This window comes from Amphiprion ocellaris, chromosome 7, assembly GCF_022539595.1.
Source record: "Amphiprion ocellaris isolate individual 3 ecotype Okinawa chromosome 7, ASM2253959v1, whole genome shotgun sequence".
In the NCBI taxonomy this organism is placed as follows: Eukaryota; Metazoa; Chordata; class Actinopteri; family Pomacentridae; genus Amphiprion; species Amphiprion ocellaris.
In genome coordinates, this window is record NC_072772.1 from 28,855,845 (window position 1) to 28,878,548 (window position 22,704).

A 22,704-nucleotide genomic window follows, 5' to 3' on the forward strand; every position below is an offset into this window, starting at 1 on the left:
TTTGACCTCCCCTTTCAAGTGCCCTTTTTCATGTTTTAACATTTTGTATGCCCACTGCATGCATTGTGCACTACTTTATAGCTGTAAATGTTAAAAGCTTTCATGTAATCTACACAAGCATCCAAACTCTAATATCTATGTGCTTTAATTTAAAAAATGCTTGTTTTAGTTACACCTACTTTATGAAATAGAATTATTGAATATCTATTTTCCTACTGCACTCATATACCACATAGATAGCACACTCCTGATATCAGTAAAATGATTGAGGAAACACATTGATTTTGGATAGTTTCTTCTGACCTCTCAGAGGCCTTTTGCTGCATCTTTTGGCTCAATGCCACACTTTCTATAACTGCCGTAGAGAAACACAAGTCTAAGTTACTGTTTGGATTTTTTTTTTATTGCATTTCTTGGGGCTTTATATTTTTCACATAGACAGAGCCTTTACTCTTTAAGAAGAGAGTGCATACTACGAAAACGGCTCCTCCCACCTGTCCTACCATGGCAATGTTGAAGACAGCGCTGCAGGGCCTGCTAATGTGCGTGAAATACTATCCCTGACATGAATGTTATTGACAAACTTGGCTGGACATTTGGGGCAGTGAACTGCCAGCATATTTAATGCATATTCATCTCCTTTATCCCACTGGTCTTGCCAGAGCACCCGAGCTGTGTCATCTTGCCACACTCCAGCTACCACCCAAATGTATAGTGACACTGATTATGCAAATCTGTATCTTGTTTTCCCCCAATACCTGCATTAGGAGTCTGCTACTTTATTGAAGTTGAGATACGGGTCTCTCGGAGAGGAACCAAGTGGAATGCAGATTTTTTTTTTTTTCATATATGTAATCTGGGGGAAATCTTTAACATATTTTCTACACATCATAACAGTTGTCACATGAAGGAAGGATGAAATGAGAAACATGCTTTGATGCTCAAGCATACATTATAAATCTTTGCAGGATGTAAAGGGATTAAAGTTAAAATAAAAATGTGGATTTGGGTAGGATTTCTGTCTTCATGTCCTTATAAAGTTAAATGTGTTGGTATTAGTTTCATTTCAGTGTGTCGACTCACCTGAGTCGCTTGCAGAAAGAAGAATATATACACTGTGTCCATTCCCCCTTTTTTCTTTAAAGGTTCAGTTCACCCAATTTATATAAGGTTATATGATCTCCTTTAATCCAAGTGCTATTTTTCATGCACATTGTTCTGATTTAATTTACCATTTGAAATTAATTTTTAAAAATATATATCTAGATTTCAGTAAAATACATACAACAACTGTGAACACTTTTCATGGGAACTACTTTATTCTGCTGACATGGAAACTGTTACTAACATGCACTGTGCCTTAATCAGAGTGATATGGGCATTATTTTTGAAAAGAGATGATACTTTTGTATTTATCATGCCATTTTTTAATCATTCGTGTAAGCACGGTTACTCAAAATTCAATATATGTCCACTGTTTTGCAATATAGACAGAAATCTCATGGGATGATATTCCAAAATTATAATAAAATAAAAAAATAATAAAATAAAAATAATAAAACAGTTCATGCATACTAGATATAACATGGGGTATGTAGGAAAATATTATTGTAATCTGAGTTATTAGACACTTTAAGTAATTTTTTTTTTACTGTGTTAAACATTGTATGTGTTTGAATTTTAGCCAAAATATGTTTTTTTGTGACCCAGTCTGCCATGTTGCCTTTGGCTGACGATGCTCTTCCACTTAGCTGAGAGTTGTTCTCTGCTCTCACCGTTACCAGGCTTTATGCTTTTCCTTTGCCTGCTCTTCACAGATTTGGCCCATATTGCCTGGGGTCAGCCATTGAATACAGTATACGCAATGTGTGCTGATCCTCCAAATTGCCATGTGTGAAATCCATCCCACTTGCTCCTGGGGGAGTAGTCATATCACTCAAAATGAAACTGCCGCTCGTATCCTCCCCTTATTCTTCCACTTCACTGTTCTCTGTGGCCGCCTGGGACCATGCAGTTTTTAGGCTTTATTGTGGAAGCCTATTAGACAAATCTGAGAAGAATGCAGCAGAGGTGCTGTGATACCAGGTTGTCAGTGTGCTCCACAGTCTCATATAAATATATCAGTCATGCTGGCTTGGAGGTCTCACTGAATTATATTATTTTCTTATTTTGGTCTAAATGCAGTGGAGGGGGATTGCATTGTTCCGTACGGGCAAAAATTGCATCAGGTTTTAGAGAAAATGCTTCGTTAGATTTATTAATAACATCTGTCATTGTGTCTCAGTCAATATGGTGGTGAAGCTATTCGGGAGTCAAATATGATTAAAATCTATTTCCTTGCATGAAGTGGCTTCCTATCGCTTATAAGCTTGATGCGCTCCATTTGAGCATCTGCACATTATTATATATGAGTTTCAGCCTAAACACTGGTGTCACCTGTGCCTTTCCTCATCTCATCTGTCACAATATTTTCCTTTTTTTTTTTTTCTCCTGTGATGTTCTACAGGCAGAATGCAGCCTGCCCTCTGTCAAATCAGGGAAAGAAGAGGAGAGGAATAAAGGAAAGGGAGGACAGAGACGTTAAATTGCATTACGGCTGTTATACTGGAGAGGTGTATCTCCCTGCAGCTGGTAGAGCAGCGCATGCGCCTGTGGCTCCTAATGAGCCTGCATAGAGGGACCTGTGTGGAAACAAAAGGCTGTGCTTCTCGGCCATACCAAACCCCTTCACCCACCCCCTCGCTGCTCCCCCAGCCCTGAGCGTGACAGACCAAGAGCAGAGCGCCGGTCCCTTCCTGGTGGCGTGATTAGATTGGGGCCGAAGTCTCCAGCTGGCAGGCCTGTCTGTGACTGGAGGCGGCCGTCCCCAGCGCTTGTCACTGGCTGACACCTCTGACAGGCAGGGGACAGCTTCAGCAGACAGGTTCATTAAATGGCATTTTTTACAGCTGGGCCTCCAAAAATGAGGGCTGGGCTTTGTCAAATCCCCAAGTCTACAGGGGCCCCTGCATGTTGGTTTAGACCAAAGCTTTGTTGTTATGACAAATTTTTTGATCTCGGTGGTTTGAAATCAGCTCTTTTTTCTCCTCTTTAGCCTCTCTTTTGTTGACAGCTAGCCCTTTGGCCTGTACTTTGTCATGGCAGCAAAATGTTCACGTTAGCTGCGTAACAAGAAACAGTCCATATTAAAATATTATATTGACAATCAATTATGAGCTGCAGTATTACAGCTGTTCTAATATACTTTGCAATACCAAAGAAGCTGCAGTACAGTGTCTGTTTGACAATCCCATGTAAACTACAGTTTTATTACTTCCTTGGTTGTTGTAGTTATAGTATTTTTAGAGTGCAGGATATAACAAACGGAGACTTAGGGAGGTGCTGTTGAATTAATGAAATAAATAGAGACTGTGGTGAAAATGACAAACCATTCAGAGTCTCTAGACATCAGAATAACTCAATATGTATTCAAATAGCTCACTAGTCCCTTGATGGAGTAAACTATTGTAGCCTTCCCCTGATGCATATCTGTATGACTTGCCTTTCAGCATCGCACTCAAAAGACTACTTCCAGAACATCTGGCTACAGTGTAGGGGGGGGATAAAAGAGACCCTGCTTCCCAGTGAGCTGCTGCAGGCCCTCAACAGTGTGCCTGCAGCTCCATAGCTGTCCTTCCATCTCACCTCCCTTCCTCTCTATCCCCATTCCAGTCAGCACGCTGCCTCCTCGGGGCCGTGCTGTCTCTATGACAACTGTTTGAGTTGGGGGTTGCAGAGGTGTCAAGCAGGGGCATTACTGGTAGGAGAGCACTGGAGATGCTGTGCCGCACATCCAGCATCTCCACCTAATCCAATTTTAATTGAGCTCCAGAGATTTTGGATGTGGCACGGAGGTCGGCCACGAGCTATTCCAGGGAGAAATTAAGGCAGCCCGGCTCATGCTGCACTCTTCCAGCCTGTCACTATTTTAAATGAGCATTAGCATCAGACCTAACCCAGCTCAACATCTCACTCTGATTCCCTCCCTCCCTGCCTACTCCACTACGATCACCCCACCACACACAAACTAATGTGCTGTAGGGCTTCACCCCCTCACTGCCCTGTTATATCTTTATTCTCACACACTCTCTCTGAACTGAACCTATGTGTGATTATAACCTGGGGAGTTGATGAGGTCGCTCCCTGGCTCTTACTGTTGGACAAAATTGTTCAGTGAGAGGGAAGTGAGATGGAAAGAGGGGAAAAGGTGTGTGATGGGACATTCTCACCTGTCAGAACAACTGTCTTGGTTTTCTGTGTGTGGACCTGCAGTCCCAGCAGTGCTGCATACACTAATGATTCTTTGTCTGCTTTCTCCTTTTGTTGGAATTGTGGTTTTTATTGATTATTTATGTCTCTGATCCAGAGGGTTGTTTCTTTGACCGCTTGCCTTTGCTCCAAAAAATGTGAAGCATTCAAAAGACCTTCGAAGAGCTTCGTGTTCTTTAGATGCATGCATTATAATATCTCACTCATTCTTTGTGGCAAGTTAAAGAAAGAAATGAATGGAGCAGGTACTGGCATGATGCTTGTTGATTGAATTTTGCTGGTGAAATTTCAGGTCTGAATTAAAGCAGGGTGCCTTGACCCTATTGTGACTGACTATAAGTCTAGTAAAGTTGTTTTCTGTAGTCTGCCATGTTGAGGAAGCAGCTTGCAAGTAGCAAAGGGAAACAGCTGCCATTTAAAAAATATTAAAGTAATAAACAACAATATACTTAAGAACTTGCCTCATTTCAATCATGATAAAGTACTGCAAAGAAATGAAACAATCTAAAATCCTGTGAAAGTTGACTTGTCTGTATATCTGGAAAGCACCATGCTGACATTTTCTTGTTTTCTTCTATGCTTGCTCTTGTTTTCATAATTTCTTTAACATTAACCAATAAAAATGATCAGTAGTTTATATCACCTGTAACCTCATACACTCTGGTTTAATGCATAACCAAAGAACATTTTTTTCTTTTCTCTGTCTGCTGTTAGGTCTTAGCATACACTGAGGGTCTACATGGGAAATGGATGTTCAGTGAGATTCGGGCAGTCTTCTCCAGACGCTACCTCCTACAGAACACTGCAATGGAGGTGTTTATGGCCAACAGAAGTAAGTAAAGTATCAATTGAAGTGTTATAAAACATCAAAAAAAAAACTTTGTACCATTAAATGATGTCTTTCACTGTCCACAGCTTCGGTCATGTTCAACTTTCCCGACCAGGCCACAGTAAAGAAAGTGGTCTACAGTCTTCCTCGAGTAGGAGTGGGCACCAGCTATGGACTTCCACAAGCCAGGTGGGTCAAAGGACACCAAAGGAACATCAACAGAACACTCTTGTGTATTTGGGATGTTGTAATTCCTTTATGACCATTGTGGTGCTGCATCTGTGCAGCCCGGCCTGTAGCGGAGTCATTTGAGGTCCCATTGCTCCAGTCATTGAAGTGGATGTGCACTGACCCTGACTGAACTGACCTAATTCTCTGACAGAAGACTCTATACAACAGGACTGCAGTCAGGCCAGTTACCACAGGAAAAAAATAGAGATTCCTTTTACGCTCTTATAGTGCTAACAGGCCTGTTTATATACAGCAAAACAAGCACTCATACATTATTTAAGAATGTATAAAGCAAACCGCCCTGAATTAACACTAAGAAGATTAACTGTGTAAGGGCTCTTAATTAACACCTAGCTGTCACAGTGCTACTCCAGTCAAAATTGTGAATATCATTTTGTTTGGTTTGCAGCTTGACATCACAGTGTGTTAACTCTAAAACTGGCGTGGCAGACATCAAGCTGGTTAACAGCTGCCGATATCACAGACCAGTTTTCTATGATGAAGAAAATCTTTTGAATTTAAACATAGCTTTGTCCAGTTTTTTTCTTTTCCATTTTTACAAATACAAGTTATAAAATATCCAAAACTAACACCAACGTCATGTGTCTTGATTTGTTCTTTTTCCAGGCGCATCTCCCTTGCCACCCCCCGGCAGCTTTTCAAATCTTCCAACATGACCCAGCGCTGGCAGAGGAGGGAAATCTCCAACTTTGAGTACCTCATGTTTCTCAACACTATAGCAGGTAGCGATTTGTAATACTCTAAAATTCTGTGATTCCCAAGTGAAATTTTATGTTTGTAAGTTGGAAGTAGCTGAAGGTATGGAAATAATATATTCTCTTTTTCCGCAGCCATCAGTTAAACAGATTGATTCTGATTTGTTTTTTTCCTTACTTGGGTAAAATGTGCAACTTTTGAAAGTTTTAATCTATTATCCATGTGAATATTTTCACCATTAGAGTCTTGTGACTTTAAGGTTTACTATCATGATCAATAAACTTTATGTGTCAGTGGTACTGAAAACGTAGTGTAAGTGGCCTCAGGTATGTCGTATTTGCTTAAGAATCCTTGGTAGCCTTAAGCGGTGCTCAACATGGTACACTTCACTGTTCACCGAGTATGCTGTTTGAAGCAAAGAGCCGGCACAGCAGATTTTGCCAGATAATTAGTGCCTGGCTTTGTGAGAGTGTACACGTGTGTGTCTGTGGAGTTGAAAGGTTCTGTTGTCGGCTCTCTGATCTGAACTGCAACTAACAGGGAAGGCAAGAACGACTGCACGCTACTCTGCTCAGAGAGGTGTCATCCTCTCTCTCGCTGCATATTCATGCATATTTATATTTAGCTTGTGCTCAAGTTCGATACATTATTGTCAGCTAATTAGATGTAAGGCAGACAGAAAAACATGCCCAAAATTCATTAAAAATCCCTGGTAATGACCCTGGCTGCCAGGGATGTCAGAATAGTGTGGAGCGGCAGACAGGCGGGGGGTGAAGTGCTGGGAAGAGGTGCGAACGGGAAGTGGTCTTCTAATTAAACACTATTCCACTGTTATTAACATGCTGCCACCCTAACTCAGGCCTCAGCACCAGTAGGTCTAACCACACCAACGCTCGACTCATCCTCGGCACTCAGCCTTCTGCTTCCTTTTGAGTGTGTGGCATTAACCTGGATAATTATGGTCTCTAGCTTCCCCCAGACCCTGGCTACTCCGGAGAAGCCTTCTCACTGACTAGCCTGTCAGCCGTTATCACTTGCTCTGCTAGTTTTAGATTCTCAAATGCCAACCTGCTGCAGAGGCACACCTGCTGGACTGTTTCCGTTTAATAATGTTGTGTAGGTAATCATTTAAGACTTGAGAAATTCATTTTCATTATATATTCTTATTTCATCGTATCGTATAATATGATAATTCGAAATGCGTTAGCTTTCATTTTGCTATGATAAAACTGCTTATATTATTCTGACCCTAGTTTTACCACCTCTTAATAATTAATGCACATTTACCTTAAACAATGAATGTGTTAGCATTTGCATGATGATAGACCAAGAATGCAATTCTAAGAAGGCAATGTGCTCAAAGATACTCTTGGTTTATCCAGCTACTTCATGAATATCAATTATGAAAATGTAATATTATTGATGCTAATGTGTGGAGGAGTGTTTCATTTCCAATGCAGGTTGTTGGATAATAATGTAAGAATGTAACTCTGACATACTCTAAGACTGGCATCTTAGAATGAATATTTTGCCCTGTTACTATTTTTCATAGAACAAATGTTTTTACCTTTTAACTGTCAGTTTGCGTTTCAGCCAATGTTTTCAGCTCGATTTATTACCGACAGTAAAAATTTCAACAAACTCGTCAGTAAAAGCCCTATTCCAGGCCCAGATTTAAACTGGCCCCCACCTGACCTCACAGCTGTATCAGTGTCATCTTCAAAGGGAAGGTAGAGCATTATCGACAACATTATACAAGCTTTTTGCTTTTCCCAGGGATTTTGTAGGGCACGCTTTTTCCATCTGAAAATCATATTTTCACTTCTTGAATACACAGGAAGTTCAAATCTGGCCAATCAGTGGATCATGCTTGTAGTGACATTTGAGGCAGTTGGAGTCATGGACCCCAGAAGGATCTATCTATCTGTAATTACATCCACTCCTCACTGCTTAGAGATGCTTATGTTCTCTACAAACTCAAAGACAGTCCTCCTGTAACTTGCACAGCTCATGGGAAGCACAGAAAACATTCTCTTCTATTAGTGTATGTGTTTCCCTGGCAGACTCTGTAGGGAAGCATGGAAGGAAGTTCATCTGATTGAGGGCTCTGAGATTCGGGGCTTGTTGGAATGTTGCATGTTGATCCCCCAAAGTAACTGAAGCCTCAAGTGTACCCTGCCCTGCTCTCAACCCTTATGTTCCCTTCCCAACCCTTCATCACTCAAAGATTTCTGTCTGCTCTGTGTGTCTAGGGAGGACGTACAATGACCTGAACCAGTACCCAGTCTTTCCTTGGGTCCTCACCAACTATGACTCCGAGGAGCTCGACTTGACCTTGCCAGGGAACTTCAGAGATCTTTCCAAGGTACAGAGGCCTCTTGGCCATGCACCTCAATAGGATGAGAAAAGAGGGGCAAGCGGGGTCAGCTGGATCTAATGGCAGGGGATTTCCTTATTAAGAGTCAGATTGTAAAACAATATGGTATTTACTGGCAAATGAATCATGTGCAGTCTAAATTCATGACATGCAGAAAGTGGAAAATGCTGACCTGCACTCAAATACCTTCTGTAAGTTTACTCCCCATTTATTTCATGCTGTATTGTTGAAACACATATTTTGCACTGTTTACTTTAACTCTAACCTTAAAATGGTTTTGTGGTTTCTTTATTTAGAGAGGCTTAAGTATTTTTTTTTAATAACCATCATATTATAATTTTATGATTTAAGTAAGCCTTAGAAGCTTCATGTAGCCCAACCATTTTTTGATGGTCTCAAAGGTCAGTTGATAAAATAAATGTGTTTAAAGCATTATCTTAATATGAGTTGTAAAGTATTTTCTGATAGCCATATACGGCATTACAATGTGTGCAAAGTTACTATATAAACCAATCAGACTAACGTTCAAAGATATGGATTGTGTTTGATACCAAGCTTAATGCAGTATGTGTATGCAAAACCTGCAGTAGCTAAGTTTTGATAATAGCTAATAACATATAGCATAAATTTGAGGAGCATTCATGATAAGATAAAACAAAGTCAGATAAGTAGTAAGTACAAAATGTACACACAATTACAAATCACAAACCTTTTATTTTCCAGGATAAAGCACAGCATAGACATATTCTTGATAGTTGTTTTAATTTCTTAAATGTCACCATCTATCAGTTCAAGTTTCTGCTCTGAATGCAACTTTTTCAAGGTTGATGAACTGACAGCGTTGCAGTGAAAGGTGTTGTAAATGTGGCAGGTCAAAAACACATCAAGCTGTGCAATAACAAGAGTCCTGGAAATGCTGCCAAATTGCAAGCGCTCAGACACAACGTCCCTAATGCCCTGCAACCCTCATAGATAAAGTTCAGCATTATGTTTGCTCTGTCTTTGACTGAAGGGGAAAACGCAGCAGATCACTGTACCACAAACTGTGGCCTGGTTTATGGGTTTACCACCCCCCTTCTGTTTCTCTGTCTCTCTCCGTCTCTCGTCTATGCACACTGCAGCTCACTGACCTGAAAACAGCCGCATTCCTGTCTGAGCTCTCTCTCTCTCTCTCTAACACTTTATCGCTGCCTCATTCCCCCGGTTTCCCTCAAAGCATTGCAATTCTGACTAGGAGCCTCATTTTGCCATCTCAATTCTCAGCAGTTAATATCAAGTTTCATTTCTCGTCGTGTCTGTTTGCTGTTTTTTTTTTTTTTTTGCAACAAGAGAGAAGAACTTTAAAATCAAAAAAGAAAGTTGCTGTGAAACAACTGTGGATGAGTTACAGCGTCAGGAATTTGGAAAATGAGCTCCCACTGCTCTGGAGCACCTCTCCGCATTTCACCAAGCCCCGAACGTTTTGGGCAAACAGCTCAGTTGCGTGTCTTGCCGCCGTCATTTCAGCATTTGTCCACTTTACCTGTGTGATATCCAGGTGGGCAAAGAAAGCCACAGGATGCGTTGTGTATATGCATGTGTGTGTTGAAGGGCCTGATCAGAGCTGTGCCATGTGCAACCCTTCTGCCCCGGGGAGACAGTTATGTATTGTAATGTATTCCAGTGACATCCTCCCATGCTGTTTACAGGGCTGAGCTGCCTTCATTAGCATGAGTTCACAGCCCGTGTCTCCTGACAGTTGTCCTTGGAACCCCAGGGCTCTTACCTCCAAAAGTTCACAGCTAGTGTAGCAGCGAGGGACAGAGGCCCCCACAGTCGTCCTCCCTGCTTGGTCTGCCCTTTTGTTCAATTATGGATCAGTGGTAGTAGCACAGTCTCTGGAGACTTGTTCATTGTATATTAGGACTGAGTGTGTCTTTCTTAGGTGTATGTCTAGTTGATGTAGTTGTGTTCCATGAAGACTGTGTGTATGTGGTAACTGGATATCAGTTCACTTTTTTGAGACAGTATTTGTGTTTTAGTACCAATACCAATATGATCTAAATGAATTTTTTTTTCTGATAAATCTTCCCAAATGTACAGCGCTACAAATCACCAGTTGAGCTAAGTCAAATATGCTACTGTTTCTTTTCAACAACTGTCTGATCAAGGTAAAGAAATTTGCACATCTAAACAAGCATATAATGCCACTTTTCAGTACTTGATAGTTTTAAAACATGGGGATACAGTTTCTACAAAGCACACTGATTCTTGTGGTTATTGCATTCCTATTTTTAATTTCATTTCCTGTTTTAATTTGTTTATTTTTTTCCCCCTATGGTTGGATAATATCAAATCATTCCGTATGATATCATCTGTCCGCCCAGAGCTCAGTGAGCTGCAGAAATATGAAAATAAACCGTCCTATAATTGCTTGTAGGTTAATCCACTGGGTATATTGGAATTGTGACAAAATTACAGACCAAAGCATCGTTAATCCTCATTAATTCTTCTCAAATTATCTCATGCTGGAACTGCACAATTTTGGAGGCTTTCTTTCCCACAGATCAGAGTCATACCTGAGACCTGCTTGTCAATTATACATGACTGTTACTTGATGAACAGCATTGTTTGAACTGCTTGAGGTCTGTGCTGATCTGCAGATAATATCCTCCCCAACCTGTACACACCTACAATTACCTGCTGGTTGGGCATTCATTCAGGTGTAAACAGTGCTATTGAACACTGCATTGCTTTGCCTCGAGGCCAGAGTTCTGCATATTTGGATGTCAGACACATTCATGCAGTGAAGTGTTTCATTAGATTCTAATGATTATTTCTTGATGGAGTGACAAGTGGATGACAGATAGAGGGAAGCTAATCTTCCTCATAGCTGTTAAATGATGTGATGGAAATTCATTTCATTGCATAAAAAGCAAAAGGTGCAGATGTGGTTCAACACCATACTTACTTCATACGTGGACTAAAATGTATTCTGTGTCTTTTGTAAAATATCATTTCAAGAGACAAGTAACACCAAAAAGTGCATTTCCGAACCCATCTAATTCTAAGCATTTACATACATTTTCGCCTTAAAGAAAGTTGCTGATATTGTAGTTTTTCCCTTTAAGCATATTTTGAATGAGCTGTGCTGAAACAGAGAAACTTATTTTAATCTGTTTTCTTCTCAAATCATTTTCTGTGGCTGTCTAACCTGAGCATCTCAGAGAGAAAAACTTTCAGTATCTTAGACAGCACTTGGCTGCTACAAAGCACCACCTCCATACTTTTCTTTCCATAATGGAGCCTCTTTCACCCTCACTTCCACTCCAGTCAGACTGTTTGGAAGCACATCTGCTTTATCTTGAGTTGGAGCAACTTGATTGCATCAGACTAGAGCTGCATGCAGCCTTGCTTCTGACAAGGCAAGCAAAAACGACTGCGACTTCTCCTGACAGAGCGCCATGGCAAGATACTGTAATGTAATTTCTTTTGAAATATAAAATGCAATATGCGTCTCTTTGGGAGGTAGCTTAGATATAACCAAACAAATTGAGACACTCTCTGCACACACACTCACCAAGAGCCACGTTCATTTCCTGCATCTTTGAAGTGAAACACCAGAAATGATTCTGATTGAGTCTGAAGCCAATTTTAAGTTTGATCATACTTTGTTTAGTTGTGTTGATGTATTTCACTGGGTCAGGTGCTATACACGAAATAAACACAGAGAGGAGAAAGTGTGGAGCTGTCTGAGGTAGTTTTCATTGTCCTGTATCTGCGATCTGTATGATATGCGATGTAACAAAAAGCGAAGAGGTGATTAATCTTTGTTGAACAGAGGTAAGCAAAGCCTGATTTGGGCTGATCAACAGATGGTGAGTACGACAGGATTAAAGGACCACTGAAGTACTCAGGCTATCTTATCACAAACGGATTTTCATTTCTTATTAAACTACTAACATCTGTGGCAGTTCAATGCCTGGTTTCTCCATGTGCCAAAATGTCTTTAGGCAAGACTCTGAACCTCAAGTTGCTCCCAATGACGTATTCTTTCAAAGTCAAAACAAAAGCATATCTGAAGCAGTATACATTGATTTTGGAATGAGTTAGTTGACCGGAAACTCTACTTTGACTTTTCCATACATAAAGCACAACATGTATTGTCTGTCTAGCTAAAAGAACACATCAGGGCTATGTGGAGATGTACAGAATTTGAACTAACGTGCAAGTAGCCTTTTACTTTATGCTTGAACTCTCCCAGGAACAACAGTGTGGAAGCTTCATTATGACAAGCTTCCATGTTCTTGCAGCTGAGTGCGATGTCTTGGCAAACATGCTGTAGAAGCAATGTCTTTTTCAAGGCCGCCTATAATCATTGTATTACAGTTTCACGTGGTTTCTTTTATTTGTGCACTTCATTTCACTGCCTTCATGCCTATAGCACATTTGACACATTTGTTACTGGAACAGTGACAGTTGAGACAAATATTTCTCTCAATTAAATATTAAATTGTAGCTATATGCAGAAATTTTGAGCTGAGACTGTACTGATAATCATCACCTATTTTAGCCACAGCTGCAGTCACGACTGTTGTGCAGATATAGCACGACGAAGTCATGCTGAAAAATAACAGGTATGCAAACATGTTCAGCACACAAGGAGTCAAGATTTGTTAAGACAAAAAATCCCACTCAGCTCTATATTCTACAGTTCACTTTGGAAGGATAAAGTGAGCTCTGTCACCAAAACTTTTACAGTTTACAGCCTCATCTTTACAAATGGTAGACGACAAACCAGCTGTACAGATATAGTTTTTTATCATCTCTTTATCTGTCTTTACATTAATTTTTATCTGAGCTATGTATATATGTCTCACCCTATGCTAGCACTCTTCTACATCTATACATTGAATTCACTTTGTCATTATTATTTCCATCACTGCAGTTCCATTAACCTGAGACACAGGCCATTTGTATGCTTTATTTATCCTTACCTTGCTGTTTCTTTTGCATTTCAATGAATTTGGTGTACATCAGCTGTACAACAGTCCCAAACTATGTAGTTTTGAACATTTGGCCAGGTACACATTTGCTTTAAGATGACAGCATCCTATGAAGAATAACTTCTCCGATGATATGGGTGAAGTGATGTCAAGTTTGCCTTGCAGTCAGTATAATTACCTGATCTCTCCAACCGCACAAGCTCTGTGGAAAACAGAATAAAATCATTATTACTTCTGCACTGCACTAAAAGTCACATAGAAAACGCCTTATTATATTTATGCTTATACAGCTGAACAACTTGGAAACAGAACATTTTTGTTTCCTTTCATGTAGAGCCCAATAGATGAATTAACAGGAAATACCTTGTCAGTCAACATGTTTTTGGATTCCTTCCCTGTTACTTGGTGTTTCATTCAAAATGTGAGTATGGTTATAGTTTAGGCACAAGAAAAGGTAGAGATGATTGTAGCAGTGAAGCTGAGTACATATTTAGATTTTGCCTGTGCCCAAAATGTAAGGCTTACACTGTAATATTAGTTTATACTATCCCTTAAAAGACAATAACATCCTTTATATCACTTATTCTTGCCTGTAATAACATGTTTAAGTTCATTTTCTACCATGATATTAAAATGAACAAGTAAAAAGTAAAGCACATATGGTTTAATCAAAATTATAATCTTACCAACCAAACATTTTGTAAAGTTTGGTTTTAGTAGCTGTTATGTGAATTGTTTATTCCTGTTTTACATTCATTAGTGTTACCTGCAGCTGTCTTTTCCTCCCTCATTTTCCTCTGTCACATGCATTACCTGGATGTTTTGTACAGCTCTAACCTGCATTAGTCACACTAGCCACGGTTTTACGGACTGTGAGACGGCTTGTGGCTTGCACCCTGATCCAGCTGGGCCAAGACGTCACATGCAAGGCTATTATCACCCCATAAATCTATGCAGATCTCAATAAACTTCTCTTTCAGTCTATTCAATTGTGCTAACACTGATGTGGACTGCCATTAAATTTTAAGGAAGAACCAAAAAAAAAGACCCCATTTACTCTTGACTTAGAGCTTTAGGAATGTCCACTGTGCCACACACAGATACCACGGTAGTCTTTACAACGAACCTGAAACTTCACCCGTGACACCGAGGCTGCATACAAATCATGTTAGAATCATTTTTAAGCATGAATCTCTGACCATTTTGAAATGAGGATTTTCATTTTATTTCAAATGACCTCTGAGCTGCAGCTTTCAGGTAGAAACTCTGCCATTGATTACATTACCAGTCTCCCTTCCCCCTGTGTAACTGATTCAGTGGTACTGAGTATATTAATATTGACTGCCAATATGCCTCTGAGGCTCTTATATTGGATGGGGTGATTGAAAAGGCAGAGAAAGCAATTTATTCACCACTAAACGTATGCTTAATGGGAGTAATTTTGTTGCCTTAAGAACACATGAAAATGAAACAGCTGCCAAAGGGCAAAAACCCAGTGATGGTGTCAGTACAATATTGAAGTTATTACTGAGGCTGCGGTTAAATAATGAACCATACTAGCCAAGGTTTGGCCTAACTATGGAATAATTGGATGGATGTCAAATAAAAATAGCAATGATGTTATATTTTTATATCCTCACAATCATGAGGCAACGGTTGTTCAAATGCAGCACAATGAATATGGGAGTTTTTATGATTTCTGACATTTTCAGTCTTGACACTGCATTCATTGCTCATTTGGCATGGTTCATTTGGCATTTTGGAGAGTTTCAGGGTCAGGTATTTACCAGTACATTTCTGGTTGAGGGTTTTTGGGTATCTTGGTTTTCTCTTCTTCTTGTATTAATAAGAGGAAAATATGAAGGTAGCTTTTACAATAACAATAATCCATAAACGCTAACCAGTGGTTTTTTTCAGTCTCTGAAAAACTGATATGGCCTCACTTCTAGTGATTGATAATTTTAACACTTTTGGGTATACTATTAGATTTTACTATATTGTATTGGCTCTGGTAACTTGCATCAGCAGCACCCAGTAGCATAGAAGGTATCTGAACACAGACAGTAGTAGCAGTGCTGAGTAAAGTGTTTGGCTTGGTGGGTGTGTTGGGTGTAAATCAGGTCAGCCAGGGTTAATCCACATGGATTACACACAGTATTTAGCAGGAGACGCTCATATCGCCTGCCTCCACCCTCAGCGAGCCATCAGGCTCACCCCTGCCAAAATACCCCTTTAAATTACCGGCAGAAGAGAGAGCAACAGGAACATTTAGGGTTCACAGGAATAATGGGGTCTCACAGACAAATCCCGGAGTAAAGCTCCCTAAACTCTCCACCAGTCTGTCTGCCGGCCTCACTACATCTCTCTCTCCAAATACAAGTAGCAGAAGGGCAGGTGATTTGCACCGTGCATCTGAAAAAAGATTTTTACCTGTAAATCTAAGTAGAGGTACTGTAGTTTCATTGCCTGTTATGGTCTTAAATACATTTCATTGCAGTGAGTATGGACCATCACATCTCCTGCTATGTATGACGTATAGTCACCAGGTATAAACTGGTCTGGTCTACATGTTGCTTCTGCATGCACTGTATAAACATTTACAAAGTATAAAGAATGATCGTTTCCAATAATCCTTCCATGACTGAAGAATATCTGCATGAACAATACAGTTTCATTTCAAAAGAAGGCTGCTCATGAGACCTCCTGCATCAGTTAGTAATTCATGGCAGTCATTCAGGAAAAGCAATGAACTTGCTAAAAAAAATACATCAATTGTAGTGTTGACTATAAGTCAGATGAAGTAGAAGTGTGAGTAAGTCCACCTCAGCTTAAGGTTTAGTTCTGATTTATCATGTCACAATTTACTAATAATAAACATTATATTATATAATAATAATAATAATAATAATAATAATAATAATAATAATAATAATAATTATTATTATTATTATTATTATTATTATTATTATTATTATTATTATTATTATTATTATTATTAGTTTATTTTGGAGGATATAAGATCTGAGATGGTGAATATGACTCTTGGATCACAAAATGATGCGCTGACCCACAAAATTCTTTAATGTGAGCTGACCGAAGGCCAAACTCCCAAAAATTCCTTGTAGTAATAACCTAATATGCATTAAAGAACTTTACAGTAGCACAACTGACTTGCAGTTAAAAATGATGCTGAAAATGAGAATGGCTTTTGTTTCCAGTTTTCTAACAGACCAAATATTGGAGCAGCTAAATTCTGTGTGTGGAGCTGCGATGAGAAAATAAATAAAATACTAAAAGCAAAGAATGAAGCTCATGCCACTTCTAAGTCACTCTGCTGTACAGCTATGCATAATACAGATTTCAGAATAAAATAAATAAAATTGTCTATAAATCTCTTGGAGTTGACTGTTTTACTACATTGTTAATATGCTGCAAGGCATATGCCTGACACAGTCCTCAGACTTTCTGTTGTTCACTGAATCAACTGAAGCTTGTGCTTTTTTAATCCAAACCCAGAACAGTTTGAAGACCATGAGATCAGCAATTGACGACGTTGCCTTTTTTTAAAAAAAACTTTAGATTGGTTGTTACTATTAGGATTTATTTTTTTGAAATACTACTATTATCAGCTGTTTATCAAATGGATCAAGACTGTCACTATTTGCTTTCTTTTATTTGATTTTGAGTTCTCCATTTTTAGCTTTTATATATCTTGAGCATGGTTTTGAGCAAGTAAGAAGAGGAAGACTTGGTTGTCTTAAGTAAATATGACCCTCAAAGTTAAACAGAGGTTTGTTAGTAAGATTTATGTCAATATCCCAACATGTCATACATACAGTATGTTTGGCTGCTTTGACTGTATACAGTAGTTGTGTGTGTCTTTTGTCACTATGGATAGAAAATTCTAGCCTTTGAATTTACAGTAATTGTAGACTGCCTGTTGATTCTTTGATAAAAAAAAATACGAAAAACATTTACTGTAACATTTTTGAATGTTTTATTACTCGTTTCAATGAAAATCAGCCCAGCTGCATTTCTTTTACATGGATTTTATTTTCATAGCCAACTTATTTTTTAGTTGTTTTTGTTTTAACTAGGAGATTGTCTTGTGAGATGATGGAAGCTCACACTTTTCTATGTGATATATTGGGCACATTGTGTTTGTTTGGCTTCACAAAGCATACATTAGGAGGCTTTTATAATTGCTTAGGGCTGCCTTGAGATTAAAACTTTCATTTCACTCACACTGGTGAATGAGGAACAAATGACTCCACTGCCAGAACTACACCTTTTCTTCTTTACTTTCTTTTCAGCCTGTTGGTGCATTGAATCCGAAGCGTGCAGCATTCTACGCAGAACGCTACGAGACATGGGAAGATGACCAGACGCCACCTTGTCATTATAACTCCCACTATTCCACCGCTGCAACCACCCTGCACTGGCTTGTCAGAATAGTGAGTAAAATCACTCCTTCAACCACCCTCACTCTCATTATAGTACTACGTTCAAAATCTCTGAATTAGTCAAGTATGGGAATAGGAATGAAGTCAAACCCAGACCTCAGACAGCTTTTCATTTTTTTGTCTGCATTAGTTGATTGTCACTTGTCAGACTTGATGATGCTGTTACTTTGAGGTCTGTCGGCTTCTGCACAGGAAGCAGCCCGACATCTCTATTTGATTGGGCCTGAGTTAGACCAATGGCGCTCAGAAAACACATTTCACAGGCCAGTAAACCAGCATATGTGAACTAAATAAAGAGTGGCTGGGTAATGATTTACAGAGGCTGCTGTGACAGGTTTATGTGTTTCAGGCAACCCAGTGAGCGCTGGAGACATGTCCATCAAGGTTACTGAGCACTGTCCTCATTTACTCTGGGAGAGAAAGCACATGCTCTTCTAGTCTGTTGCCCTACAAAACGGGCTCCTACAGCCTACACAGCCTCTTAGAATTGGCGGACTAGTGATTTTGAAGAAGCTTACAAATTTGAAAGAGCTTTATGGAGAGTTTGTACTGTATTTCTCCTCCCCCCCATCATTAGTAGAAAGGGGCTGATGAACTGAGGGAGCTCCCTTGACAGCAGTTAGATTGGCCTCAGTGGGTTTGTTCCCACAATCCCTTTCTTCCTCTGGTGAGTGATCCATCCGCTCCAACCGGCAATGGTTGCCATCTCAGTCTGAGAAAACCAAATTTGAGCCAATTATCATTATGGCTTACTGTACTCAGGAAGAACACTAATTAATTCTCCCTCAGGCTTGGATACAATGAATGACTGATCTCTGCAGAGATCCTTTAGTCTGCCATAGTAAAAATAACATTGAAATAATGCACGAAATTCAGATTATTTGCATGTTTTTACAATAAGTATGCAACCCCTCAGGTTTAAAGCAACATTTAGATTTGCCAAATGGTTGGTTATGAATATTAGAAAAAAGCATGCTTTTAAAATTTAATCCTTAAAATTTGATCCTTCCTTGTGATGTCTAATTTTGTTTCTCTGCAGGAGCCCTTCACCACGTTCTTCCTCTGTGCCAATAGCAACAAATTCGACCACCCTGACCGCACATTTTCAGGCATTGCTCACTCCTGGAGAAACTGTCAGAGAGACACGTCTGATGTAAAGGTAAGAGTCACAACAAAAGCAAACAGTAAAACGTATGGTTTAGATCTTGCCCTTAAATAAGTAGAACTATTATGTGTTCTTTAAGCTGGTGTTGTGTTCTTGTGGGTGTTTGTAATCCAATTCTAACAAAATATTGTTCAATATGTAATGTACCAGCAAGATTGCAGCGATACAGTCTGCATGTATAATTTGCCATATAACCATGGCAAGCCTCTCTCTTTTTCTGCTCCTCTCCTCAGTATGCTTCAACACTACAGCAAAAATATATACCATTAATTATAAATGCCTCATCCAAACAGTGAATCACAAAGACGCGTAGTGCATTGGAATACCTGGTGCGCATTTGATTTATCTCACGCAGCAAGCAAACAATCTCAAAGGTAGACTGATCTTGAGTTTGAACAAAGGCTGCATCTGAGAGAAAGACAAAGCCTTCTCTCTGCAAATCCAGAGAGCAGTCACCGAAAACGCTGAACCCTGCTGATTTGCCTCCATTTTGCCCACTGCATAACACGCAGCAGGGATACGCACTGACCTCAAAGTGTCATATATTTCTAGCACACCCTGCATCGGGTAGTGTTGCCCCAGGCAATTAATAAAGCATTAATGACAAAAGCTATTTAAAATGTAGTCTTTTATGTACAGACAGGGCTTTTACGTGCCAGGATCTGGGGGAGAGCAGCCAACAATCTGTGTGAGGCAGAGGTAGAAAGCTGCGAGCCAGTGAACAACTGAATAGTCAAACGCCACCCTGTTAACAAATATAGTCTACTTTCAACTACTTGTATGTCTGCATGCATTTGTTTTTACACACATAGAATGGCTACTGATCTATTAGCAGAAGCATTGTACTTTGCAGGACAATGCAGGACAGCTAACAGTATTTCATTATGCATTAGAAGAAAGAAAATATTGCATAAGAGCTTGTTTGAGTTACTTGTAATGTAGCAGGTTAAAATGAGTTAATGCCACTATAATAATGGGTTTGATTATAATGTATGGTGGTCCTTTTCAAATAATCTCCATGTTAGTTTTTTAATTTTTTTACAAATGAATTTTTATTGTGTTTTATAATAAAATCTTGAACGTCATTTATAATAAAGGACATCGTTCAACATAGTCATATCCAAAATATTATAGCATTCCAAACATATAGACAGGCACAGAAACGCCATACAGCCTCCACAGCGAGTGAAACACAGCAGAAAGTCCAGGGTTAAGGCCAGTTTCGGACCAGTATGCCGAGCAGGCTGCTGGGCCTCTGGTTTAAAGAGAGCTTGTTTTTACCAGGGTCTCTCCTTCATTAACCCCAGCCTCCTTCAGCAGTAATGACGACAAGACCAAGGGAGTCTGAACCCCTGATGGGGATGACCTCCTAAAAGAGCAAGTCAAATGGAAACAACCCTGCACCGACCAAGCCCTCACCTCCCCGACCACCCCATCATTAATGTTAATGTGCACCCATAGCTCTCATTTATTTCAGTGTGCGCATGCAGTCATGTTAAACTGGCACAGCCACTCATGGGCAAAGAGCAGCTGATTTTTTTTTTTTCTTGGAAGTAGTGGGCATACATACACATATACTCTCACACGTAACTGACACCATTTTGTCTGAAGGAATCCAGCAGCACTCCACTGGTGACAGATTTTGACGAACATGTCATTAAGGTGACACAGTGTAAAGCAATGGAGGCTTGTGTGATTGACTTGTTAGCCCATTACGATGCTGTTGCGGAATTAATGGCTACCATGGGAGGGTGGCTTGAAAACGGAGCTGGCAGTTTTAACGGCTTGGCGGTGAGTTACGGCAGGAAGTTTACAAACGAGAAAGAGGAGGGAAAGTGCGGTTGTGTGTATGTGTGTGCATGTGAGAGACGGATGGAAAGAGAGAAACGGCTACTTTACTCCCTTCCCTGTCGTGTGCACAGGGTGAAATGTGACCAACAGCAGACCGGGGGTGTTATTGGCCTGTACCTTGTCATGCTAACTCGCTCTCTGAAAACCTCGTGATTTATGAGTGTCTAAAAGCTTTGCACGTTATGTATCCCATAGGCAATGTAAAAATCCATAGTACCACTGAATCTGACAAACGCCGCATTCATAAAACAAGCCTGATATAAGGAGTTAAGACACTGACTTGCAGCAACATTTGACTTGTCTTGTGTGTATGTTTTCTAATTAGAGCAGAGTGGAGGATCTACATTCCTGGTGTGCATATGCCTGATTGTGCAAAGGATTGACTCACTTATCCTCTGTTACTTGTATGATCAGAAGGATAAAGGATCACAGTGGGGCCTGCAAAATGGCAGTTTTCTGAGAGAATTTCTTAAATGACAATATCAGTAGTTTTGCATTTTTAGTCCAGTGCTTTGCTAAAGCCACCATTTATTTTCTATGGAAGTATCTCGATTTTAATTTTTTTAAAGACAGGTCATCATTAGATATTGTTTTCTTTGTTTTTATTTTTACGAAGCACTGAAAAGGAGAGCACTGAGCCATGCACACTGCCATCTTACCATCAAAAAGTGTGTCCCTGGTGTGGTTAAGTGTGTGGTTCTCTTCTTAGTTGTTATTTATACTACGTTTACATGTTATTTATAAGCTCTTTTAACTGACTTTTTATACAACTGAGGGCTGCACTCAGTCTCTACAGCAAGCGTCTTACCATTTTTTTGGGCTGAATTCTTAGAACATAAGAAATCCATCTAAAAACCTATATTATGCATAGTCTTAACAGTCAGCAGCAATGTAAAGTATACGTGGCGTGAATGTACAGGGTTAAAATATGGAGAAATACCAGTGAAGTCATTCAACACAGGAGAAACCCCTGTAGGAATAGTCTTGTCTTAAACTTGGATAAATATTTGCTCTCTTCTTCAATGTAAGGAATCACACCAGGCTTTACATAGGGGGCTCCTTTACCATGCTGACTTCCCCTCCATTGCAAGGTCCTGACCCCATCACAAGAACCCAGAGACCAGGGAGAAAAACCCAACTCAGTTCCAGTTTCATTTAACACACCTAACACCTCTGCCTGGAATAACTGGACTAGCACCTCTCACCGCCTTCTCATGCCCTGCTGTTTAGTTTGTTTGTGTTACCTTTCCCCTTGAATTCTCACTTCATCTCAGTGGGATACACAACCTTTTTCTCTGTTTTTGTGGCTCTGTCTTCACATATGTTATTTCTTGCACTTGGCTGACTTGTTGGGTGGTTATATGGTGAGGAGTGTGGTATTAAACATTTGGGCCTTGACAGTCGGCTGTAAAACATGAACATCTCTCTTCCTCAGGAACTGATTCCTGAGTTCTACTACCTCCCAGAGATGTTTGTCAACAGCAATGGCTACCATCTGGGGATGAGGGAGGACAGGACCATGGTTTGTGACGTGGACTTGCCAGCGTGGGCAAAGAAGCCTGAGGACCTTGTCAGGATAAACAGGATGGTAAGTTTTAGCCACGTGTCAAATCCGGAATGTCACGGTATCAGTATGGTCTCCAAAATGATCCATCTATATTATATTAGCTCAGTTATTACATGAAAGTAAAAGTATATTTTAAGTAAACCTTAAAAATTTTATACCTCCAAATTATATTCCGCCATTATCAGTTAATAATTCAGTAATAACAGCACTA

General features: G+C 39.8%; 1 protein-coding gene across 5 annotated transcripts in view; it reads left to right on the plus strand.

Moving 5' to 3' along the window:
• Window positions 1-22,704, plus strand: part of nbeab (neurobeachin b) — a 193,748-nt gene that overhangs the window by 148,607 nt on the left and 22,437 nt on the right. For all 5 annotated transcript variants that reach the window (XM_035944771.2, XM_055012144.1, XM_035944774.2 and 2 more), the window contains 7 exons: window positions 5,023-5,140; window positions 5,224-5,326; window positions 5,996-6,111; window positions 8,338-8,450; window positions 17,761-17,901; window positions 18,950-19,069; window positions 22,362-22,514. In XM_035944771.2, coding sequence (XP_035800664.2) covers window positions 5,023-5,140; window positions 5,224-5,326; window positions 5,996-6,111; window positions 8,338-8,450; window positions 17,761-17,901; window positions 18,950-19,069; window positions 22,362-22,514 — 864 coding nt within the window. The remainder of the gene's footprint in view (window positions 1-5,022; window positions 5,141-5,223; window positions 5,327-5,995; window positions 6,112-8,337; window positions 8,451-17,760; window positions 17,902-18,949; window positions 19,070-22,361; window positions 22,515-22,704) is intronic.